Here is a 20926-nt window from a genome sequence, read left to right as displayed (position 1 = left end):
AAAGGGAAACCGGAAAGAGGTCACCTGCACGTTTTCAAGTTAAAAGTCTCCATTCTATATTACGCCTTAGTTGAGTTTACTTCACATTTAGGTAGCTAATGTAATGGATTTGCTTGCCAGTGCAAGTCTAGATAGCACTAGCTGTACAGGTACATCAAAGCTGGGACCGAGACTGAAAAACAGCTCTATGTCAAGGCCATCAGACTGTTAAATAGCCATCACTAGCCGGCCTCCACCCAGTACCCTGCCCTGAACTTGGTCACGGTCACTATCTGGCTACCACCCGGTTACTCAACCCTGCACCTTAGAGGCTGCTGCTCTATGTACATAGACATGGAATCACTGGTCACAATAATGCAATGGTCACTTTAGTCATGTGTACATACGGTTTTACTCATTTCATACAGTACCAGTCAAAAGTTGACACACCTATTCATTCAAGGGTCTTTATTTTTTTACTATTTTCTACATTTTAGAATAATAGTGAAGACATCAAAACTATGAAATAACACATGGAATCGTGTAGTAACCAAAAAAAAGTGTTACATCTAAATATATTTTAGATTCTTCAAAGTAGCCACCCTTTGCCTTGACAGCTTTGCACACTCTTGGCATTCGCTAAATCTGGCATAAGCTTATTCCCACACTTCACAATAACTCTGTTGCAGTGGTTTTAGGTATTATCCGTATAAGCTATTCCCTCCATCACGACACTGCTGCCCAGTTGGAAGAGCTTGATCTCCATGCGCCTTCGGAAAAGCACTCCTCAGCCTCAGAAGATGCCCTTCTGGAGGCATGCAGCCATAATACCCTAATGTAGGCATGATGCGTGCAACCTGCCATTCCAACATTTAATTCATCCTTCAGTTCAGTCAGTAATTTGTCTGAGTTGCAATAGGAACTAAATTAAGAGAATGGAACAGTCTTATCCATTTGTTTATTGAGATCCATGTGTGTATTCAAAATGATCTAAATTCTACAAAGTTCTTTAACAATGACATTTGTAATTTAGACCTATCCCCCCCAAAAAAAGCCTTCAACTTGCTGCCATTGAGGATATAATTTTGGGTACTGGTGTCTCGCTGAATAATTTTATAACAGTTTATAGCTTATAGGGCTTCCCTTAAGAGGCCAAAATAGTTAAAGCACGTGCAGTGGCTGATAGGGAAAACTGATCTGGCAATAAGAATAGGCTATAGATATTCTTGACCATTTGAGACCCCTTGGCTATTTCGCTCAGGACAGGTTTTAGCCAAGACATCAATATTTTGTTTTGTCTCAATTCTTGCGTGATGGGGCTGTGCAATGCAAATGGCTATAACAAGCCTACATTGTATTAGTGAATTCCAGTCTAAATGCCTAATAAGGCCTTCAGTCCGTGCGCCCAAATACTTAAAATAAAAGTGATTAGGTTACATGATCACCACAGTAGCCCCACACGGCTATACAAACGCAATGATATGGCCATTAACACAACAGCATGGCATATTTAGATATCGTAAAATGCCTACCCTAAATTATATTTACTTTCTATTTTGCAGCTCAGGTAGTTATTCTAGACAAGGCTCTGTGTCCATCATTCGCACAAGTCATTTACTGAAGGCCCAAGCCTATACGTTGCCATCTACTGATATAACGTCGCTATTGAATGCAGTTCTAAAACGACTAATTTTATTTTGGAAATGAAACCGGAAGCTGCAACGCAACTAAGGTCTGGGCTAGAGTTACTTGATTAGCTAACGTCGACTAGCAACATTCAGTTCATGTCCTTGCAGAAGCCACATCACTGACCAATGTTTGTACATATAAAAAAAAAAAAGCTCTGTAACAAAGTAAAGGGAGATGTAAAGTAAGAATAACGTAAATGTTTATTCACATTAATTGACCGCCAAATGCAATGGTTTACTAAGCAAAGAATTCACTGAACATCCAAATTAATCCATATGGAAAACACCCCGATTTGCCATCAATTAATTTCTAACATTGACATGTTAGACATGCATTCATTCATTTTATTGACAATTGTAACCAAAACATTTAAGGTCTTACTAGATTAAAATCACTAGTCTGCAATAGAGGTCCACTAGATTTGCCTAAGAAAATACTAATTAAAAATCCACAAATTGACAGTTAAAATAAGGACCAAAACACCAGTTTCTGGTTTTGATTGGGTACCTAAAAGTGGAAGAGCAGTAAGTCGCACAGGTGAAACATTCTAACAGAGACTACAATTAGTGCACATATGCATCCAAAACAATCAGGAGAAAAACCAACAGACTGCTGCCTCCCATGGTAGTGTTTCAGCACCTTCCGATAGCCCTCCCATTTCTGAGGAGAAAAGGAAAAACGACTAAGCGAAATGTAGGCACAACCACAAACTCAGCAACTGTTGTGTACAACCTCAGATATAAATGGAACGGTAGGGGTATAATCAGAGAAATCATTTGGCAGAATCTCATCATCACAGGTACATAAAGCAAATAAAGGGCAACGGCATCATGCTTACCTTGTTCTGAACAGCCACACTACAAGTTAGTTGTGAATTCACCATCCAGTCACCTAGAGAAGAGTTAAGTTAATCAGGGGGCAGTAATGATACAATGCATGTCCAGGTTACTCAGTTATGATCAAGTCAACATAAATTAAAGTTCAGACATAAGCGTCACTGAAACCTGTTGTGTATTACACAAAAGGCATGTATACCAACCTGACAGGGACAGCGCCACAACTTCCAAGCCATCATGCCTGTTTCCACCGCTTCTGCAAATAAATTAAATATGGATCATCAAAATGACCACGGCTACCAAGAAAGCGATGGGCAAGGGCCACAATCTCAGATCAGTGTAACACTATTATCTCTTCAACAATATCAGACCTGATTCAATGGTTTCTTTTCAGATTGCATCATGCTTCTAGCCACACCAGATCATTGTTCTGCATCTACTGGGGCTGAAAATAAACTGTTTAATAAAAATGCTCAATGTTTCCAACACCACAAAACGCAAGCACCACAATCATGATCAGAGTGTGTAACAATATGTCCTCAACAAGATCAGAGACCTGATTCAATGTCATCCTTTCAGATTGCACTGCCTTTTACTGTCAGTTCATATGGTATCTTTGTAGCTTACCTCATTCAGCCACTAGGATCCTGTCATACCATTTAGTCATCAGGACACTTGAAAGAGTCCTGTAAAGAGAAACTGTTAAAGTTGTATAGCAACAAATGACTAGTCAGTTTAAAGGCTACATCAGACAGGTGCAAAATACAATGTCATGGAGAATCAGCTGAACAATACAGTCAGTGTCAAATATGTTACCTTAAGCAAACCATTTTAACCTTGTCCAGTGTGTCATTTCCATTGCCTTCTGGGGAAAAAAATACAAAGTTAAGACACTTCCCTGTGCAGTGAGGGGTCAAAGACCTAATCAAGCCAACACATCAGATAGGAGCGAAAGACAATGCTTAGTACTCGTCATCATTTATCTGCTGAACTATGCAGTCATCATTGTATCAGATTATATAGTAGTCACATGTTGGTTGAGTGCACAAAGTAGCTTACCATAACAGGTTCTGATAATTGCACTCCCACCATGTAAGCCATCTGCAGAGAAGACATTACATTTGGGCTCAGGAACAGTTTAAGTATATTAAACTGCACTATCAGTAAAAACAACATTATTTTTCAGTGAGATTCCCAATGTTTTTGAATAATTTAATTTGCATGCGACAATTCCTATGATATATTATGTGTGAGACAATGGCAGTTAACTATCAAAGCGCAGTAACATTGATACAAATCAATAACATTTGATCCCATACAGTCAGAACGGTTGGCGTTTCCTCAATGTAACTCAGATGTCCCTACCAACACTTAATTCATCATGTGAGCATGGGAGGCTTAGCATTCCGGGCTACTTTCCTGCGTTGTAGTTAATTAGGCTTTTTAAATTAAACCGTGCACTAGTTTACTTATTAACTTGTTTACTATTAGAAGACAATTGTGATAGCTTGATAATGGAGACAAATACTTGTTCTCGACATGTGACACACACGTGGTGGAATTTTGCCTTCTCGCTAGCGAGCGCAAAACGACCAACTAGATCCTTACGCAAGATTGACACGTTTAACAGACACAGCTAATCAAGGAAGACGGCAAACAAACATTTGCACATAAATGAAAGAATGTGCTTTACAAAATACAAACTCAGCTTATACAATACAAACCACAATTATTACCTTTCTGTAGGATCCGAGAGGCGAAGGAGACCAATAGCACCGTGGAGGCTGAATATAAATGGAATGCATTCGCATTGATTTATGGGAAAAGTCAGCATCGTCTACTATGATTGGCCAAACACGATTTTGTGTTTCTCTGGATTGGCTCGGAGAATCTCAGGGTACGACCCATTAACCAATGATAATGTGACGAACTAAAAGACACTTCATGGTCAATCTGTTCTCTGCATTGGCAGTGCAGAATTTAGAGCCAATTTATGCTTGATCCGAGATCCGTAAAATGTGGTGTGACGCAATTGCGATCAGAAAAATGTTGTGTGACGCAATTGCGAAGCCTCTGGAGGCATGCAGAGGCCAAATTGAGCTTCACACCGCATCGCTGTGCGCCGCACAAATTTTGTAACAATGCGGAGGTCTCTGTATAGCTCCGCATTGACATGATTGGTTGACGGTAAGTAGGGGCGGGAGGTCCAGTATAAACAAACTCATTTCCTTCCAACAGCTCTACGCTGCTCCGCGAAGCATGAAGCCATAACTTCTGCAGAGGCCATATCACCTGTAAATGCTGCATAGCCAATGAAGACGACAGATTGACAATGGAGCGCCTTTAAACCACAATATTTTTCAATGAAGGGTGTCAAACACTAAACAGAGGTAAACTCAGGGAGATTTAATAATATGCATCAATAAACATGAAAATGTGATACAATCAATGGTTATGATTTGAAGGAAATAAAAAATACATTTTGTTTTGATTGCTCGTTTGAAGCGATACTGAGTGATGTGGAAATGTATGGCAAGGCCTCAATTCAATATTAATTTACAAAGACATAACATGAAAAAATAATGGCTTTTAAGTTTGTAACCTCTGTAAATTCTATTTTATTAGAATATACAGTATTTACCTACTTTAGAGAGAATAGGATGAAAATCCACCTGAATTTGAGTTTTTCACCACAGGCAATCATTGCATGCGTGTATTCAGCAGGAATGTGCTCTATATTGCTACATATGGTTTCGGTCGCTGTATCCAACTCCTTTCCACTGACCAAAATGGAAATTCATGTACTGTATAACCTGGCCTTGCTTACTGATAAAACGTCTTCTGAGGGAAACATGAACAGATGACTTTAGCTGACAATATTGTACGTAATGGGTTCGCTGAAGAATATCCAGAAACATATATAATGATTCATATGCTCAAGTGAAAAATCTATATTTTATTTTAGGTACTTATCCAAACATCAGCTTACTGAGGTTAAACTGATGTTGAACTGAATGGGGAATGAACCCTTATTTTTAAAGCAGACATGAGACCATTATATGCTTTCCTATTGAACAACAATTGGAAAGCACATTTTGAACCCTCAACCAAATTTGGACATTCTAGCAGCACTCAATAAAACCTACTCTCATTAAAGCTCCTTAACATGTTACCCAATCATCTGAAAAACAAAACAAAAAAACATACATTTGTTCATAAATGCCAAAAGGGAAAATAATCAACATGGAGACAAGTCCTCTTCCTCGACTCCACCTTCCGTCTATCTTGCAAATGCATACTTATTGGGTTCTTCTGGTCCTCTTGAGAAGATAAACACACACTAGATGGTGGAGTTAGTACATGGGGAAAGGCAATGTCGACGAACTTGAGAGGGGACAAATGTAGAAGGGAAATGGAATGATTCCTGATGTGTTGCCATAGAGTTCATATCCTCAAATATTTACTATTGCCATAAGGAAAGAGAAAGGAAATAAAAAAGAATATATATATTCATCATATGTATCTATATATAAACAGCTGTAGCTAGTTGTAGGCAAGCCAAGTTCTCCCCCTTGTGATTCCACCATAAGGCTGTCAAACTCCCGGAGGTACAGCTTTCATTCCTCAGTCACCAGTTTCCCTGAGATATAGAACGCTGTTTTTCAAGGATTGTTCAATCAAAACACCCTCCCCCTCGGGGAAAAGGACATACCCTCGTGGGATCCTCCTGCCAGATTGTGAGGGCTTGTTTGTGTAGCCGAAGGGCATCGGTACTGGTTTTGTTATTATGCTTCTTTTAGTCGTTTAGGGGATGGAGAGGTGGAGGCGGTGGGGTTGGCGAAAACAAGGAGTATTCTTTTTTACATCTTAGATGTTTCTTCTTAATTTCATTCCATTTTAACTTTGAAAATGCAAAGCTGTGTACATGTTCAATCATCAGTCATTCCAAGGCTTGGATAAGAAGTGGTTCGAAAAAGAGTTCTTATTAAGACTCCGAGATCTGTATCTGTGGCCTCAGTGCCTCTGTGATCCAGTTCTTTTCAGTAGAGGCTCATCGTAGACCCAGCACTCTCCATCCTCATGGAACAACTGCAGGGAGTAAACAGAGACTTAATCAGTGGGGACTACAATACTTCTTTCAAAAATCGAAAGGTACAGGTTAACATTTGCATCTGCAATTAACACAAATATTTTGACAAGTAAGCGAGGCACCCTATGAGTCATATACTTTCCATCTACATATTAAACTATGTACAATCATCATTACTGTGAACTATTAACCTTGATATGGACTGGTGGCCGTTAATATTGCTGTCAGGGCTCTGGAGATGTGTGATAAGAATAGGCACACTCACCCTAGTTTCCCACTGCATTTCGTTTTCCTTCCTCTCCCTGGCCTCCCCCCTCTGCTTCTCCTCCAGCCTGTGCTTTGCTTCCGTTGCTGCATCGATGTCTCTCGACTTCAGGCTGACCGTCACATCCTTCCACAGGCTGAGGGTAAAACACAAACAGGGACTTGAGGTTTCAGACCAAACAAAATAAATATATTGTTAAATCAGATTATTTTATGCCTGGTTGGATTGATAGCCCAATTAAACTGTATGCCATGACAGGAGCTACTACCCCCACATCAACAGAAAGGGGACTGGACAGAACAAATAAAAAACAGCTACTTATTAATGCACTTCTGTGGCCATGAAAATACAAAGAGAGAGGCTTCTCACCTGCGGGACTCATACTCCAGCTGGTCCTCCAACTTCCTCACCTTCTTCTTGATACAGCCCATTTTCTTTGTGTCAATGAACAAGGAGTTTTCCTGGATTCAAGAGATAGTAAGTTAGGGTTGAAAGTGTCTATTAAAATATTAACACTTTCTATTTTGATTTTAATGTAAGAGGTCAACCTTCAGTGTTTGAGGTAAAAAACAAAAACAAAACAAAAATTCATTGATATCGAGCAGAGATCACATTTTCAAACTGAACTCACCCCAGATGCCCACTTAGCGTGCATCACTCCATTCCACTCTCCTTCAATGGAGCAGAATGACTTCTTGTCATTGGGAGGACTGCAAACAAACACATTTGAAATATATAGTGCCTTCGGAAAATATTCAGACCCCTTGACGTTTTCCACATTTTGTTACGTTACAGCCTTATTCTAAAATGGATTAAATAATACATTTTCCTCAGCAATCTATACACAATACCCCATAATGATAAAGCGAAAACAGGTTTTTAGAAATTTTTGCAAGTGTATTACAAAAAACAGAAATACCTTATTTACATAAGTATTCAGACCCTTTGCTATGTGACTCGAAATTGAGCTCAGGTGCATCCGGTTTCCATCGATCATCCTTGAGATGTTTCTACAACTTGATTGGAGTCCACCTGCGGTCAATTCAATTGATTGGACATGATTTGGAAAGGCACACACCTGTCTATATAAGGTCCCACAGTTGACAGTGTATGTCAGAGCAAAAACCAAGCCATGAGGACGAAGGAATTGTCCGTAGAGCGCCGAGACAGGATTGTGTCAAGGCATAGATCTGGGGAAGGGTACCAAAACATTTCTGCAGCATTGAAGGTCCCCAAGAACACAGTGGCCTCCATCATTCTTAAATGGAAGAAGTTTGGAACCACCAAGACTCTTCCTAGAGCTGGCCGCCCGGCCAAACTGAGTAATCGGGGGAGAAGGGCCTTGGACAGGGAGGTGACCAAGAACTCGATGGTCACTCTGACAGAGCTCTAGAGTTACTCTGTGGAGATGGGAGAATCTTCCAGAAGGACAACCATCTCTGCAGCACTCCACCAAATAAGGCCTTTATGGTAGTGGCCAGACGGAAGCCACTCCTCAGTAAAAGGCACGACAGCCCGCTTGGAGTTTGTCAAAAGGCACCTAAAGACTCTCAGAACATGAGAAACAAGATTCTCTGGTCTGATGAAACCAAGATGGAACTCTTTGTCCTGAATGCCAAGCGTCAGGTCTGGAGGAAACCTGGCACCATCCCTACGGTGAAGCATGGTGGCAGCATCATGCTGTGGGGATGTTTTTTAGCGGCAGGGACTGGGAAACTAGTCAGGATCGAGGCAAAGTTGAACGGAGCAAAGTACAAAAACCTACTCCAGAGCGCTCAGGACCTCAGACTGGGGTGAACGTTCACCTTCCAACAGGACAACGACCCTAAGCACACAGCCAAGACAATGCAGGAGTGGCTTTGGGACAATTCTCTGAATGTCCTTGAGTGGCCCAGCCAGAGCCCGGATTTGAACCTGATCGAACATCTCTGGAAAGAGCTGAAAATAGCTGTGCAGCAACGCTTCCCATCTAACCTGACAGAGCTTGAGAGGATCTGCAGAGAGGAATGAGAGAAACTCTCCAAATACAGGTGTGTCAAGCTTGTAGCGTCATACCCAAGAAGACTCGAGGCTGTAATCGCTGCCAAAGGTGCTTCAACAAAGTACTGAGTAAAGGGTCTGAATACTTATATCAAATTTAAAAAACAGAAATCACATTTACATATTTGCTAAAATTGATAACCTGTTTTTGCTTTGTCATTATGGGGTATTGTGTGTAGATAGGGGAACACAACATTTTAATCAATTTTAGAACAAGGTTGTAACGTAACAAAATGTGGAAAAAGTCAAGGGGTCTGAATACTTTCCAAATGCATTGTATAATAAACATTTTTGAGGACCTGTTTTGGCTTGTGGGTGCTACTTTCAAAACTACTGGCTGAAATTATCCAAAACCTTTAGAACGCATCTTTAACATCACAACAAAAACTGATTTCCATATACTGCTATGAGCACAGTAAATAAAGCAATAATAGGCTAACACTACATGCATGATTAAAAATAAGAAAATCCTCCTTACAAGATCTCAGCGGTGATCCTGTGCTTCTTGCCACCATAGAAGGGCTTAGTGTGAAACACAATGCTGGCACTGTAGCCCGTTTTGGAGCAGTTGATGTTACATTCTCCACCCAACTCCACCCATGGGACGGTCAGGATCGACCTGAAGAGAGAAGGAACACCCCATTACATGTCAGGTCAGGGAATACTGATAACATGTTATACCCAATTATACACACTCACTTTACATACAGTACATTTTGTGCGCTGTGCTGGAGTTAACTTATTTTTAATTGAACTGGGGCTTTTATTTCCAGAACCACAAACGTGAGAGTGTGAGTGTGTGTGCTATTCACTTTTAAAAGCATGAGCCTACCTGCCATAGCCATTGGGGAAGGTGAGTATGTAGTGCTCGTCATGTTCCAGACAGGACACACAGCCTACAGGAGAAATGGGGAAGCACACACTTCAGAATACACAGAAGACCAGAAGGTTTTTGTAAGTGTGTGAGCACACACGTTTATGGACGATGTGAGCCATCTACCGTTGGTAGAGATTGGTTGAAGAGATTTCTTACCCTGGCCAATATTGTGGACTCCAATTGACATTCCTAAGAACTTTGACTTGGTCCAAATGTGGGCGTTGAACTGAATCTTTTTACTGAGACACTCTGCGTAGAATGCAGAAACTACAAGGAAGAGGAAAGGCAACAGTACAGTAAACATGTTATAGCAGTTAACTTAACTCTATGGCTCTGGTTCTGTGTCAGCTGTCTAATGTTGACGGGGTGGGGAGACTCACTAGGGGGGTGATGAGAGACCTGCTCTGCTACAAAAGACACACTGTTGGCTGAAGACCATGGCACTGGACCCTCTGACGATGGCTCCTGAGGGGTGGGAGGAGGGGTCGGTGGTTACCATTTATTTATCAGTAAAGAATTGATGAAACAAATTAAAAAACTTGCCTCAGTATCACAAAACTTTACACTGATTATAGTATTATAAAACTAGTTTAAAAATCAAATCATATCAATATAAATTGTCAGTCTTTATTGTGGTACAATGGGCTCGGTCAAGGCTGCTCTGTCAATGCTCACCACTGCAGTGAGCTCCTCACTCTCTGAAGGCAGGTCCCAGTGGCAGAAGAAGACCTCTCCCAGGATGGGGTTGTAAGGCTTCTTGGCCACTGAGCTTTTCCTCCCTGCGTGGAAGGCTGACATGTACCATTTTACCACCTGAACCATGCGCTCTTTGGGTTCTAGCTGATCCGCGATACTGGGGATGAGAACATCAGTCGTCACACCACTGGATCAAAGGTTATAATGCCATGGATGGGATTCTGAAACAAAATGTTTTCCTTCTTTTTGGGTACATTTGGAGAGAATTTGAAGTGATGTACCTGACAAACAAATCCGGATGTGCAAAGAAGTCAGCATACATCTCCAGCAAAGACCTCCTCTCTAAGATAAATGTGGGGAGGACCACCTGAGGAGAGAGAGAGAGGGAAAGAGAAAGAAACAGTTAGCAAGAGAGAAAGAGAGAGTGACAGGACGGACAGACACACAGAGCTCTTACCTTGGTGAGGTCCATGCCCAGTCGCACCTGGGACAGCAGATGCATGATGACACTCTTGTGCTCCTCCACAGACTCCCCCTGATCCTCCGCCTCATCATCATGGCTGTCAAATTGATCTGACCAGAGCAGACAGCAGAGAGTTAAAAACACCTACAGTAGACCAGCCACCACTGATTCAGGACAGCCTGACATCCTCTTTTCTGTTACGAAAGAAAACATCAGCCAAAAAAGGAACAGAATGTGTGATGTTGTTACAGAGAAATACATTGAGCTCCAAAAGTATTGGGACAGTGACACATTTGTTGTTGTTTTGGCTCTGTACTCCAGCACTTTTGATTTCAAATGATACAATGACTATGAGGTTAAAGTGCAGACTGTCAGTTTAATTTGAGGGTATTTTCATCCATATCGGGTGAACCGTTTACAAATTACAGCACTTTTGTACATAGTCCCCCCATTTTAAGGGACCAAAAGTATTGGAACAAATTCCCTTATACAGTGAGGGAAATAAGTATTTGATCCCTTGCTGATTTTCTACGTTTGCCCACTGACAAAGAAATGATCAGTCTATAATTTTAATGGTAGGTTTATTTGAACAGTGAGAGACAGAATAACAACACAAGAATCCAGAAAAACGCATGTCAAAAATGTTATAAATTGATTTGCATTTTAATGAGGGAAATAAGTATTTGACCCCCTCTCAATCAGAAAGATTTCTGGCTCCCAGGTGTCTTTTATACAGGTAACGAGCTGAGATTAGGAGCACACTCTTAAAGGGAGTGCTTCTAATCTCAGCTTGTTACCTGTATAAAAGACACCTGTCCACAGAAGCAATCAATCAGATTCCAAACTCTCCACCATGGCCAAGACCAAAGAGCTCTCCAAGGATGTCAGGGACAAGATTTTAGACCTACACAAGGCTGGAATGGGCTACAAGACCATCGCCAAGCAGCTTGGTGAGAAGGTGACAGCAGTTGGTGCGATTATTCGCAAATGGAAGAAACACAAAAGAACTGTCAATCTCCCTCGGCCTGGGGCTCTATGCAAGATCTCACCTTGTGGAGTTGCAATGATCATGAGAACGGTGAGGAATCAGCCCAGAACTACACGGGAGGATCTTGTCAATGATCTCAAGGCAGCTGGGACCATAGTCACCAAGAAAACAATTGGTAACACACTACACTGTGAAGGACTGAAATCCTGCAGCGCCCGCAAGGTCCCCCTGATCAAGAAAGCACATATACATGCCCGTCTGAAGTTTGCCAATGAACATCTGAATGATTCAGAGGAGAACTGGGTGAAAGTGTTGTGGTCAGATGAGACCAAAATCGAGCTCTTTGGCATCAACTCAACTCGCCGTGTTTGGAGGAGGAGAAATGCTGCCTATGATCCCAAGAACACTATGCTTTGGGGGTGTTTTTCTGCTAAGGGGACAGGACAACTTTACCGCATCAAAGGGACGATGGATGGGGCCATGTACCGTCATATCTTGGGTGATAACCATTGAAAATGGGTCGTGGATGGGTATTCCAGCATGACAATGACCCAAAGCACACGGCCAAGGCAATAAAGGAGTGGCTCAAGAAGAAGCACATTAAGGTCCTGGAGTGGCCTAGCCAGTCTCCAGACCTTAATCCCATAGAAAATCTGTGGAGGGAGCTGAAGGTTCGAGTTGCCAAACGTCAGCCTCAAAACCTTAATGACTTGGAGAAGATCTGCAAAGAGGAGTGGGACAAAATCCCTCCTGAGATGTGTGCAAACCTGGTGGCCAACTACAAGAAGGGTTTTGCCACCAAGTACTAAATCATGTTTTTGTTTTTATTCTGTCTCTCACTGTTCAAATAAACCTACCATTAAAATTATAAACTGATCATTTCTTTGTCAGTGGGCAAACTTACAAAATCAGCAGGGGATCAAATACTTTTTTCTCTCACTGTATGTGTATTAAAGTAGTCAAAAGTTAGTATTTGGTCCCATATTCCTAGCACGCAATGATTACATCAAGCTTGTGACTCTACAAATCGGTTGGATGCATTTGCTGTTTGTTTTGGTTGTGTTTCAGATTATTTTGTGCCAAATAGAAATGATTGATAAATAATGTATTGTGTCATTCTGGGGTCACTTTTATTGTAAATAAGATTAGAATAGGTTTCTAAACACTTCTACATTAATGTGGATGCTACCATTAATAACGGATAGTCCTGAATGAATTGTGAATAATGATGAGTGCGAAAGTTACAGACGATATGCTAACCTCTCACCATTACAATAACATGTGTCACTGTCCCAATACTTTTGCAGCTCACTGTAGGTTATTGTTGGGGGTAGACAGGTGTGAGGATAAGTAGGGCAATGTGCGTTTGTGCGTGTATCACCTGCATCAGTGGTGCCGTTAGACATGGAGGAGTCGAGGGACTCGTTAGTGTCTGGTCGTTTCAGCACTGTTCCGTCATCGCTGTGAGGCAAAGCAGCAGAAGGCCTAGAGGGACTGACAGAGAAAAAAATGGAGGGAGAGATTTACATTTACATTTTAGTCATTTAGCAGACGCTCTTATCCAGAGCGACTTACAGTTAGTGAATACATATATATATATATTTTTTTTTATACTGGCCCCCCGTGGGAATCGAACCCACAACCCTGGCGTTGCAAACGCCATGCTCTATCAACTGAGCTACATCCCTGCCGGCCATTCCCTCCCCTACCCTGGACGACGCTGGGCCAATTGTGCGCCGCCCATGAGTCTCCCGGTCGCGGCCGGCTGCGACAGAGCCTGGATTCGAACCAGGATCTCTAGTGGCACAGTTAGCACTGCGATGCAGTGCCTTAGACCACTGCGCCACTTTAGATGAAGGTGGAGGGATGCAGAGAAAGAAATAACTGATTACATAATAGGAAATATATGCCGTAAAGGCACAGGATTAAAACACACCTCTAGAAAAACACAATCAGCTTATGATGAGTTGCATTTTCCCATACCTAGGGTTGTTGCGGTGACCGTATTACCGCCACACCGGAAGTAATGAGTTATGACCGCAGTAGAATTCCACGTGACTGTTGAGTCACGGTAATCTCCTCTTATGCACTCTAGATATGTGTTGGTAGTACCCAACTCCCTAACGATCAACAGGTCACTAATGGCCTGGTACTCAGGGCTCTATTGTCCCTCTAACCACTCTGACATCAATGCAAATGCAATCAAAAATCACATCAAAACACAATCAAAACAGTATGTGCTTTTAACATTTGAAGAAGTTCAACAACAGGTTGAAACCATGGTCGTTGTGGATGTTGTTTCAAAGCCTAACACAACAAAATGGACAGTGCTTTCTAAGGTGATGATTCATTCAAAACATCCATACGCATATTAAAGCTTATGTATACGCATAGGCCTATATGTGACCTCAAGGCCGAAAAAATAACAATTAAAATAATAACTTTACGCACTGCAAAAAAAAGTAAGAATATACACTGCTCAAAAAAATAAAGGGAACACTTAAACAACACAATGTAACTCCAAGTCAATCACACTTCTGTGAAATCAAACTGTCCACTTAGGAAGCAACACTGATTGACAATACATTTTACATGCTGTTGTGCAAATGGAATAGACAACAGGTGGAAATTATAGGCAATTAGCAAGACACCCCCAATAAAGGACTGGTTTTGCAGGTGGTGACCACAGATCACTTCTCAGTTCCTATGCTTCCTGGCTGATGTTTTGGTCACTTTTGAATGCTGGCGGTGCTTTCACTCTAGTGGTAGCATGAGACGGAGTCTACAACCCACACAAGTGGCTCAGGTAGTGTAGCTCATCCAGGATGGCACATCAATGCGAGCTGTGGCAAGAAGATTTGCTGTGTCTGTCAGCGTAGTGTCCAGAGCATGGAGGCGCTACCAGGAGACAGGCCAGTACATCAGGAGACGTGGAGGAGGCCGTAGGAGGGCAACAACCCAGCAGCAGGACTGCTACCTCCGCCTTTGTGCAAGGAGGAGCAGGAGGAGCACTGCCAGAGCCCTGCAAAATGACCTCCAGCAGGCCACAAATGTGCATGTGTCTGCTCAAACGGTCAGAAACAGACTCCATGAGGGTGGTATGAGGGCCCGACGTCCACAGGTGGGGGTTGTGCTTACAGCCCAACACCGTGCAGGACGTTTGGCATTTGCCAGAGAACACCAAGATTGGCAAATTCGCCACTGGCGCCCTGTGCTCTTCACAGATGAAAGCAGGTTCACACTGAGCACATGTGACAGACGTGACAGAGTCTGGAGACGCCGTGGAGAACATCCGCTGCCTGCAACATCCTCCAGCATGACCGGTTTGGCGGTGGGTCAGTCATGGTGTGGGGTGGCATTTCATTGGGGGGCCGCACAGCCCTCCATGTGCTCGCCAGAGGTAGCCTGACTGCCATTAGGTACCGAGATGAGATCCTCAGACCCCTTGTGAGACAATATGCTGGTGCGGTTGGTCCTGGGTTCCTCCTAATGGAAGACAATGCTAGACCTCATGTGGCTGGAGTGTGTCAGCAGTTCCTGCAAGAGGAAGGCATTGATGCTATGGACTGGCCCGCTCGTTCCCCAGACCTGAATCCAATTGAGCACATCTGGGACATCATGTCTCGCTCCATCCACCAACGCCACGTTGCACCACAGACTGTCCAGGAGTTGGCGGATGCTTTAGTCCAGGTCTGGGAGGAGATCCCTCAGGAGACCATCCGCCACCTCATCAGGAGCATGCCCAGGCGTTGTAGGGAGGTCATACAGGCACGTGGAGGCCACACACACTACTGAGCCTCATTTTGACTTGTTTTAAGGACATTACATCAATGTTGGATCAGCCTGTAGTGTGGTTTTCCACTTTAATTTTGAGGGTGACTCCAATCCAGACCTCCATGGGTTGATAAATTTGATTTCCATTGATCATTTTTGTGTGATTTTGTTGTCAGCACATTCAACTATGTAAAGAAAAAAGTATTTAATAAGATTATTTCATTCATTCAGATCTAGGATGTGTTATTTTAGTGTTCCCTTTTTTTTTTTGAGCAGTGTATTTAAGATGTCTTTGGTACATAATTGGTCTAGCCTATACTCCAAAATTTAATATTTTTTTGTAATCGCCTTTGACTGTGGACTGCATTATTATGCATACTGGATGGACTGGTTACCTTATGCTACGCTCCAAACTTTCTATCCATGAGTCTGGGAGAGAACGTGTAGGCTTAAGCGATGCTGTTGATTCATTGATTGTGCAGGGCGGCTTACAGAGTTAGCCTACAACTATAGTGAATTTGTATTTGATTTTGAATAGCCTAGTAATAGGGCTTTTTTTAATTTATTTTTTATGAAATATGTTTAGTTGTGAAAACATGTTACTACCGATGTTCCCGAACAGATTTCACTTGGTTTCCCAAATTAGGCCCTGGCTAGCTGCAGGAACAGGGTTGTAGAGCCCATCGCATACAGAGTTTGGGTGGAATATCACCTGTCGCGCAGCAAGAGGCTGCATGCTCCTCAAACAGTGGTTGATGTGTAGAGTGAAATAACCGGAGTAGCCTACCCAGCATGATTGAAAAACGAACCACCTATTCGAGCGCATACGGATTACATGTATTTTTGCCCGTGCCCGTTCCTGCCCATTTGATAATGGGCCATTTTAAATTTAAATAAATTGTACATATTAGTAAAGACAAGATTAGTAAAGTACGCATGGAGTCATGGAGATGCTAAACGTGTTTATGTTAATTAAAGGTAATTTAACGTGAGACCGGCAGTATTTTGCATGACAATAACCGGCTGACAAAATGTAATGACCGCCACAGCCCTACCCATACCCATCAAGTATTTAACATGGGGTTGAATCAGACCAGTTTCAGGAAATTGCCATAAGTAACAAGTACAACTCAGAAATGTACAATGACAACAAAGGATCAATAAAATCATGAAATAAAGAGAGTGCCAGGATGTGGTCAGGTGGACCTTTCCATCCCTGTCCTAGGTCCCTGTAATCCCCAGTAAACTGCTGTGTGGATGGATAAAGACAGTAGATATTCACTCTAGGAGGTGCTTGGGAGACGTGCTGTTCTGGGAGAACTCGTCAGCGTCATAGAACTCGTCTTCACTGCTGGAGTAGGAGAAGTCAGGGACCGAGTGGGAGGTGATGGTCATGTGACTGGGGGAGGCAACGCTGCTGCTGGCCGCCGAGGGGCCACTCCCTGAAACACAGACAGACAGAGAGAAAGAGAGAGAGAAAATGGGGTGGGGGTGAGCAGGGGATCCCAGCTGAGACGGGCTTAAACCATGTATAGCAACAATGGCTTTTAATAGTTTACTCTTGTAAATAAACAATTATAACTGCTTTGAACTAAATCATACATAGAGGCTCTATTACATTTACATTTACGTCATTTAGCAGGCGCTCTTATCCAGAGCGACTTACAAATTGGATGCAGCCTCTTTCTTCTCAGTGATCACATGGACACCATTTGTCTGTTCTTATTGTTCCCATATTGTTAGGGAACCATGAGGAGTTTGTTCCTTGCATAATCTCCCCTGCAGTGCAATGTGTGCTCCCAGGCTTCTTCCTTAGTGCACAGCTCAGCATTTATTCAGCAGCATCAGCAGGATTGAAAACAGGCAGGACCCTCCAAGCCAGAGGAATAATGACATTTGGAGAAAGTACATAAGGTGCTCTCCTAGCTTCCGATATACCCCAGACATTCTAGCAGTAAAACAAAACTTCCTGTTGCTAACAGCGGTTTCTATCAAGGGACACATACCTAATGAAAACCCATTTTGAAAAATACAATGAGTAAATAAATAAAAAGTAAATACTGTTTTATTTGTGTGGTGATTATGACGTGACATCCCCACTGAGTGGATACTCAAGCCCTAAATGCAAGTTCTAGGAGACAGAGTGAAATGTTTATCCAAGTACAGCTGCTAGTTACAGTGCCTTCAGAAAGTATTCACACCCCTTGACTTTGTCCATAATTTGTTTTCTTACAGCCTGAATTTAAAATGGATTAAATATAGATTTTTTTGTCACTGGCCTATGTCAAAGTGAAATTATGTACTTCAAAACTTTTACAAATTTATTAAAAATTAAAAAAAGCTGAAATGTCTTGCGTCAATAAGTATTCAACCCCTTTGGTATGGCAAGCTTAAATAAGTAAAGGAGTAAAACATTTGCTTAACAAGCCACATAATAAGCTGCATGGACTCACTCTGTGTACAATAATAGTGTTTAACATGATTTTTTAATAACTACCTCATCTCTGTACCCCACACATACAATTATCTGTAAGATCCCTCAGTCGAACAGTGAATTTCAAACACAGATTTAACCACAAAGACCAGGGAGGTTTTCCAATGCCTTGCAAAGAAGGGCACCTATTGGCAGATGGATACATTCTTTTTTTTTAAAGGCAGACATTGAATATCCCTTTGAGAGGAAGGAAACCGCTCAGGGATTTCACCATGAGGACAATGGTGACTCTAAAACAGTTACAGAGTGATAGGAGAAAACTGAGGATGGATCAACAACATTGTAGTTACTCCACAATACTAACCTAATTGACAGAGTAAAAAGAAGGAAGTACAGAATAAAAATATTCCAAAACATGCATCCTGTTTGCAACAAGGCACCATAGTAATACTGTAAAAAATGTGACAAAGCAATTCACTTTTTGTCCTGAATACAAAGTGTTATGTTTGGGGCAAATCCAATACAACACATTAATGAGTACCACTGTCCATATTTTCAAGCATAGTGGTGGCTGAATCATGTTATGGGTATGCTTATAATCTAATCGTTAAGGACTGGGGAGATTTTCAGGATAAAAAATAAATTGAATGGAGCTAAGCACAGGCAAAATCCTAGAGAAAAAACCTGGTTCAGTCTGCTTTCCACCAGACACTGGGATATGAATTAACATTTCAGCAGGACAATAACCTAAAACACAAGGCCAAATCTACACTCGAGTTGCTTACCAAGAAGAATGAATGTTCAGTTTGGACTTATATCTGCTTGAGAATCTATGGCAAGACTTGAAAATGGCTGTCTAGCAATGACCAACAACTAACTTGACAGAGCTTGAATAATTTTTTTAAGAATAATGGGCAAATATTGTACAATCCAAGTGTGCAAAGCTCTTAGAAACTTAACTAGAAAGACTCACAGCTGTAATCGCTGCCAAAGGTGATTCTAACATGTATTGACTTAGGGGTGTGAATACTTATGTAAATGAGATATTTCAGTATTTTATTTTCAGTAAATGGGGTAATGTAATCAATTTTGAATTCAGGCTGTAACACAACTAAATGTGGAATAAGTCAAGGAGCATGAATACTTTCTGAAGGCACTGTAAGTATTGGTGACCTGACCACTAGAGTGAGATGACTTCTGACCTGTGCTGTTGGGGGTCGGAGTCTGCAGGCTGCCCATCACCGTGACAACAGGCCCCACTGATAGAGTGGAGGGCCGCTGTTCTCCTTTACACATCTGGGAGCCATCTACAGAAAGGAGACAAGAAAAAGGAGAAAGCTCTGTCATTAGAACAACACTGCTTTATGATGCAACAGACTCAACATTATTACAGACCTGTGAGGGAGCAAGCTTTTTTTTTTTTTTTTTAACAGCAAAGCAGTCAGAGTTTAATATAAACCTGTGACTGTGAAAATGTTAATGTCACCAAACTTTGCTGACACTGGGTCTAGACCTTGGGATTGGATTTTTGTGTCCAATTTCAGAGAAAGCTGAATTTAGATTGCCCTACATTGGGAAGTACACATGCTGAGAAATAGGGGGGCACTATAGATGTGTGTTTCAGGAAATAAACATTTATCAGGTACAAAAATCTGAAAGTATGAAATCCAATGTTCATCTATGTCCATGAAATCAAATTGTCAGTTTTGTATGCAATATCAGTATGTGGACTCAAAGGGATATTTTTATTCTGAGGGACAAATCTTCCTGATAGGACTGTAGATTAGATTGTGTGTATGGCTCTATGTATACTGTACCTGTGGGGAGGGTGGTCTGTGTTGGCATGGCTAAGTTGACTAGAGAAGTGTCCAAAGGCTGAAATATCCCATCCACTGGGTTGATGGTGCTCTGTACAGGGCAAGACAAAATGGTGCCAGTCTTAAAACATAATACATAGCTAGGTACAGTGAGGGAATAAAGTATTTGATCCCCTGCTGATTTTGTATGTTTGCCCACTGACAAAGACATGATCAGTCTATAATTTTAATGGTAGGTTTATTTGAACAGTGAGAGACAGAATAACAACAACAAAATCCAGAAAAACGCATGTCAAAAATGTTATAAATTGATTGGCATTTTAATGAGGGAAATACGTATTTGACCCCTCTGCAAAACATGACTTAGTACTTGGTGGCAAAACCCTTGTTGGCAATCACAGAGGTCAGACGTTTCTTGTAGTTGGCCACCAGGTTTGCACACATCTCAGGAGGGATTTTGTCCCACTCCTCTTTGCAGATCTTCTCCAAGTCATTAAGGTTTCGAGGCTGACGTTTGGCAGCCTCCACAGATTTTCTATGGGATTAAGGTCTGGAGACTGGCTAGGCCACTCCAGGACCTTAATGTGCTTCTTCTTGAGCCACTCCTTTGTTGCCTTGGCCGTGTGTTTTGGGTCATTGTCATGCTGGAATACCCATCCACGACCCATTTTCAATGCCCTGGCTGAGGGAAGGAGGTTCTCACCCAAGATTTGACGGTACATGACCTCGTCCATCGTCCCTTTGATGCGGTGAAGTTGTCCTGTCCCCTTAGCAGAAAAACACCCCCAAAGCATAATGTTTCCACCTCCATGTTTGACGGTGGGGATGGTGTTCTTAGGGTCATAGGCAGCATTCCTTCTCCTCCAAACACGGCGAGTTGAGTTGATGCCAAAGAGCTCCATTTTGGTCTCATCTGACCACAACACTTTCACCCAGTTCTCCTCTGAATCATTCAGATGTTCATTGGCAAACTTCAGA

The 20926-nt window shown here is 42.0% G+C and overlaps 1 protein-coding gene, 1 long non-coding RNA gene and 3 other non-coding genes across 8 annotated transcripts in view; all 5 read right to left on the bottom strand.

The window, feature by feature from the left end:
• Nucleotides 1–1850: 1850 nt before the first annotated feature.
• Nucleotides 1851–4322, bottom strand: LOC121532688. The gene is made up of 8 exons (XR_005994364.2): nucleotides 4241–4322; nucleotides 3564–3605; nucleotides 3321–3369; nucleotides 3132–3190; nucleotides 2876–2949; nucleotides 2708–2760; nucleotides 2507–2559; nucleotides 1851–2328 (listed from the first exon to the last, which is right to left on the bottom strand). It is a non-coding gene; the product is annotated as an uncharacterized LOC121532688 (long non-coding RNA).
• Nucleotides 2398–2470, bottom strand: LOC121534379. Its single transcript, XR_005994610.1, has one exon. It is a non-coding gene; the product is annotated as a small nucleolar RNA SNORD47 (small nucleolar RNA).
• Nucleotides 3435–3518, bottom strand: LOC121534381. Its single transcript, XR_005994612.1, has one exon. It is a non-coding gene; the product is annotated as a small nucleolar RNA snR60/Z15/Z230/Z193/J17 (small nucleolar RNA).
• Nucleotides 3817–3898, bottom strand: LOC121534380. Its single transcript, XR_005994611.1, has one exon. It is a non-coding gene; the product is annotated as a small nucleolar RNA SNORD74 (small nucleolar RNA).
• Nucleotides 4323–4895: 573 nt separating the features above from the next.
• The window catches only part of LOC121533401 (oxysterol-binding protein-related protein 9), a 50038-nt gene continuing 34007 nt past the window's right edge, over nucleotides 4896–20926 (bottom strand). For all 4 annotated transcript variants that reach the window (XM_041839312.1, XM_041839313.1, XM_041839315.1 and 1 more), the window contains 15 exons: nucleotides 19949–20039; nucleotides 19334–19438; nucleotides 16980–17139; nucleotides 13305–13417; nucleotides 10930–11045; nucleotides 10754–10839; nucleotides 10452–10629; nucleotides 10157–10241; nucleotides 9933–10043; nucleotides 9732–9795; nucleotides 9378–9518; nucleotides 7491–7569; nucleotides 7229–7320; nucleotides 6860–6995; nucleotides 4896–6593 (listed from right to left, as the gene is read on the bottom strand). In XM_041839312.1, the coding sequence (XP_041695246.1) occupies nucleotides 6519–6593; nucleotides 6860–6995; nucleotides 7229–7320; nucleotides 7491–7569; nucleotides 9378–9518; nucleotides 9732–9795; nucleotides 9933–10043; nucleotides 10157–10241; nucleotides 10452–10629; nucleotides 10754–10839; nucleotides 10930–11045; nucleotides 13305–13417; nucleotides 16980–17139; nucleotides 19334–19438; nucleotides 19949–20039 (1632 nt within the window). In that variant the 3' untranslated portion in view covers nucleotides 4896–6518. The remainder of the gene's footprint in view (nucleotides 6594–6859; nucleotides 6996–7228; nucleotides 7321–7490; nucleotides 7570–9377; nucleotides 9519–9731; nucleotides 9796–9932; nucleotides 10044–10156; nucleotides 10242–10451; nucleotides 10630–10753; nucleotides 10840–10929; nucleotides 11046–13304; nucleotides 13418–16979; nucleotides 17140–19333; nucleotides 19439–19948; nucleotides 20040–20926) is intronic.

The sequence above is a fragment of the Coregonus clupeaformis genome, chromosome 20 (genome assembly GCF_020615455.1).
Source record: "Coregonus clupeaformis isolate EN_2021a chromosome 20, ASM2061545v1, whole genome shotgun sequence".
Lineage (NCBI taxonomy): Eukaryota > Metazoa > Chordata > Actinopteri > Salmoniformes > Salmonidae > Coregonus > Coregonus clupeaformis.
Note: the sequence above shows the minus strand (reverse complement) of the source record. Positions and strands in the feature narration are given on the sequence as shown.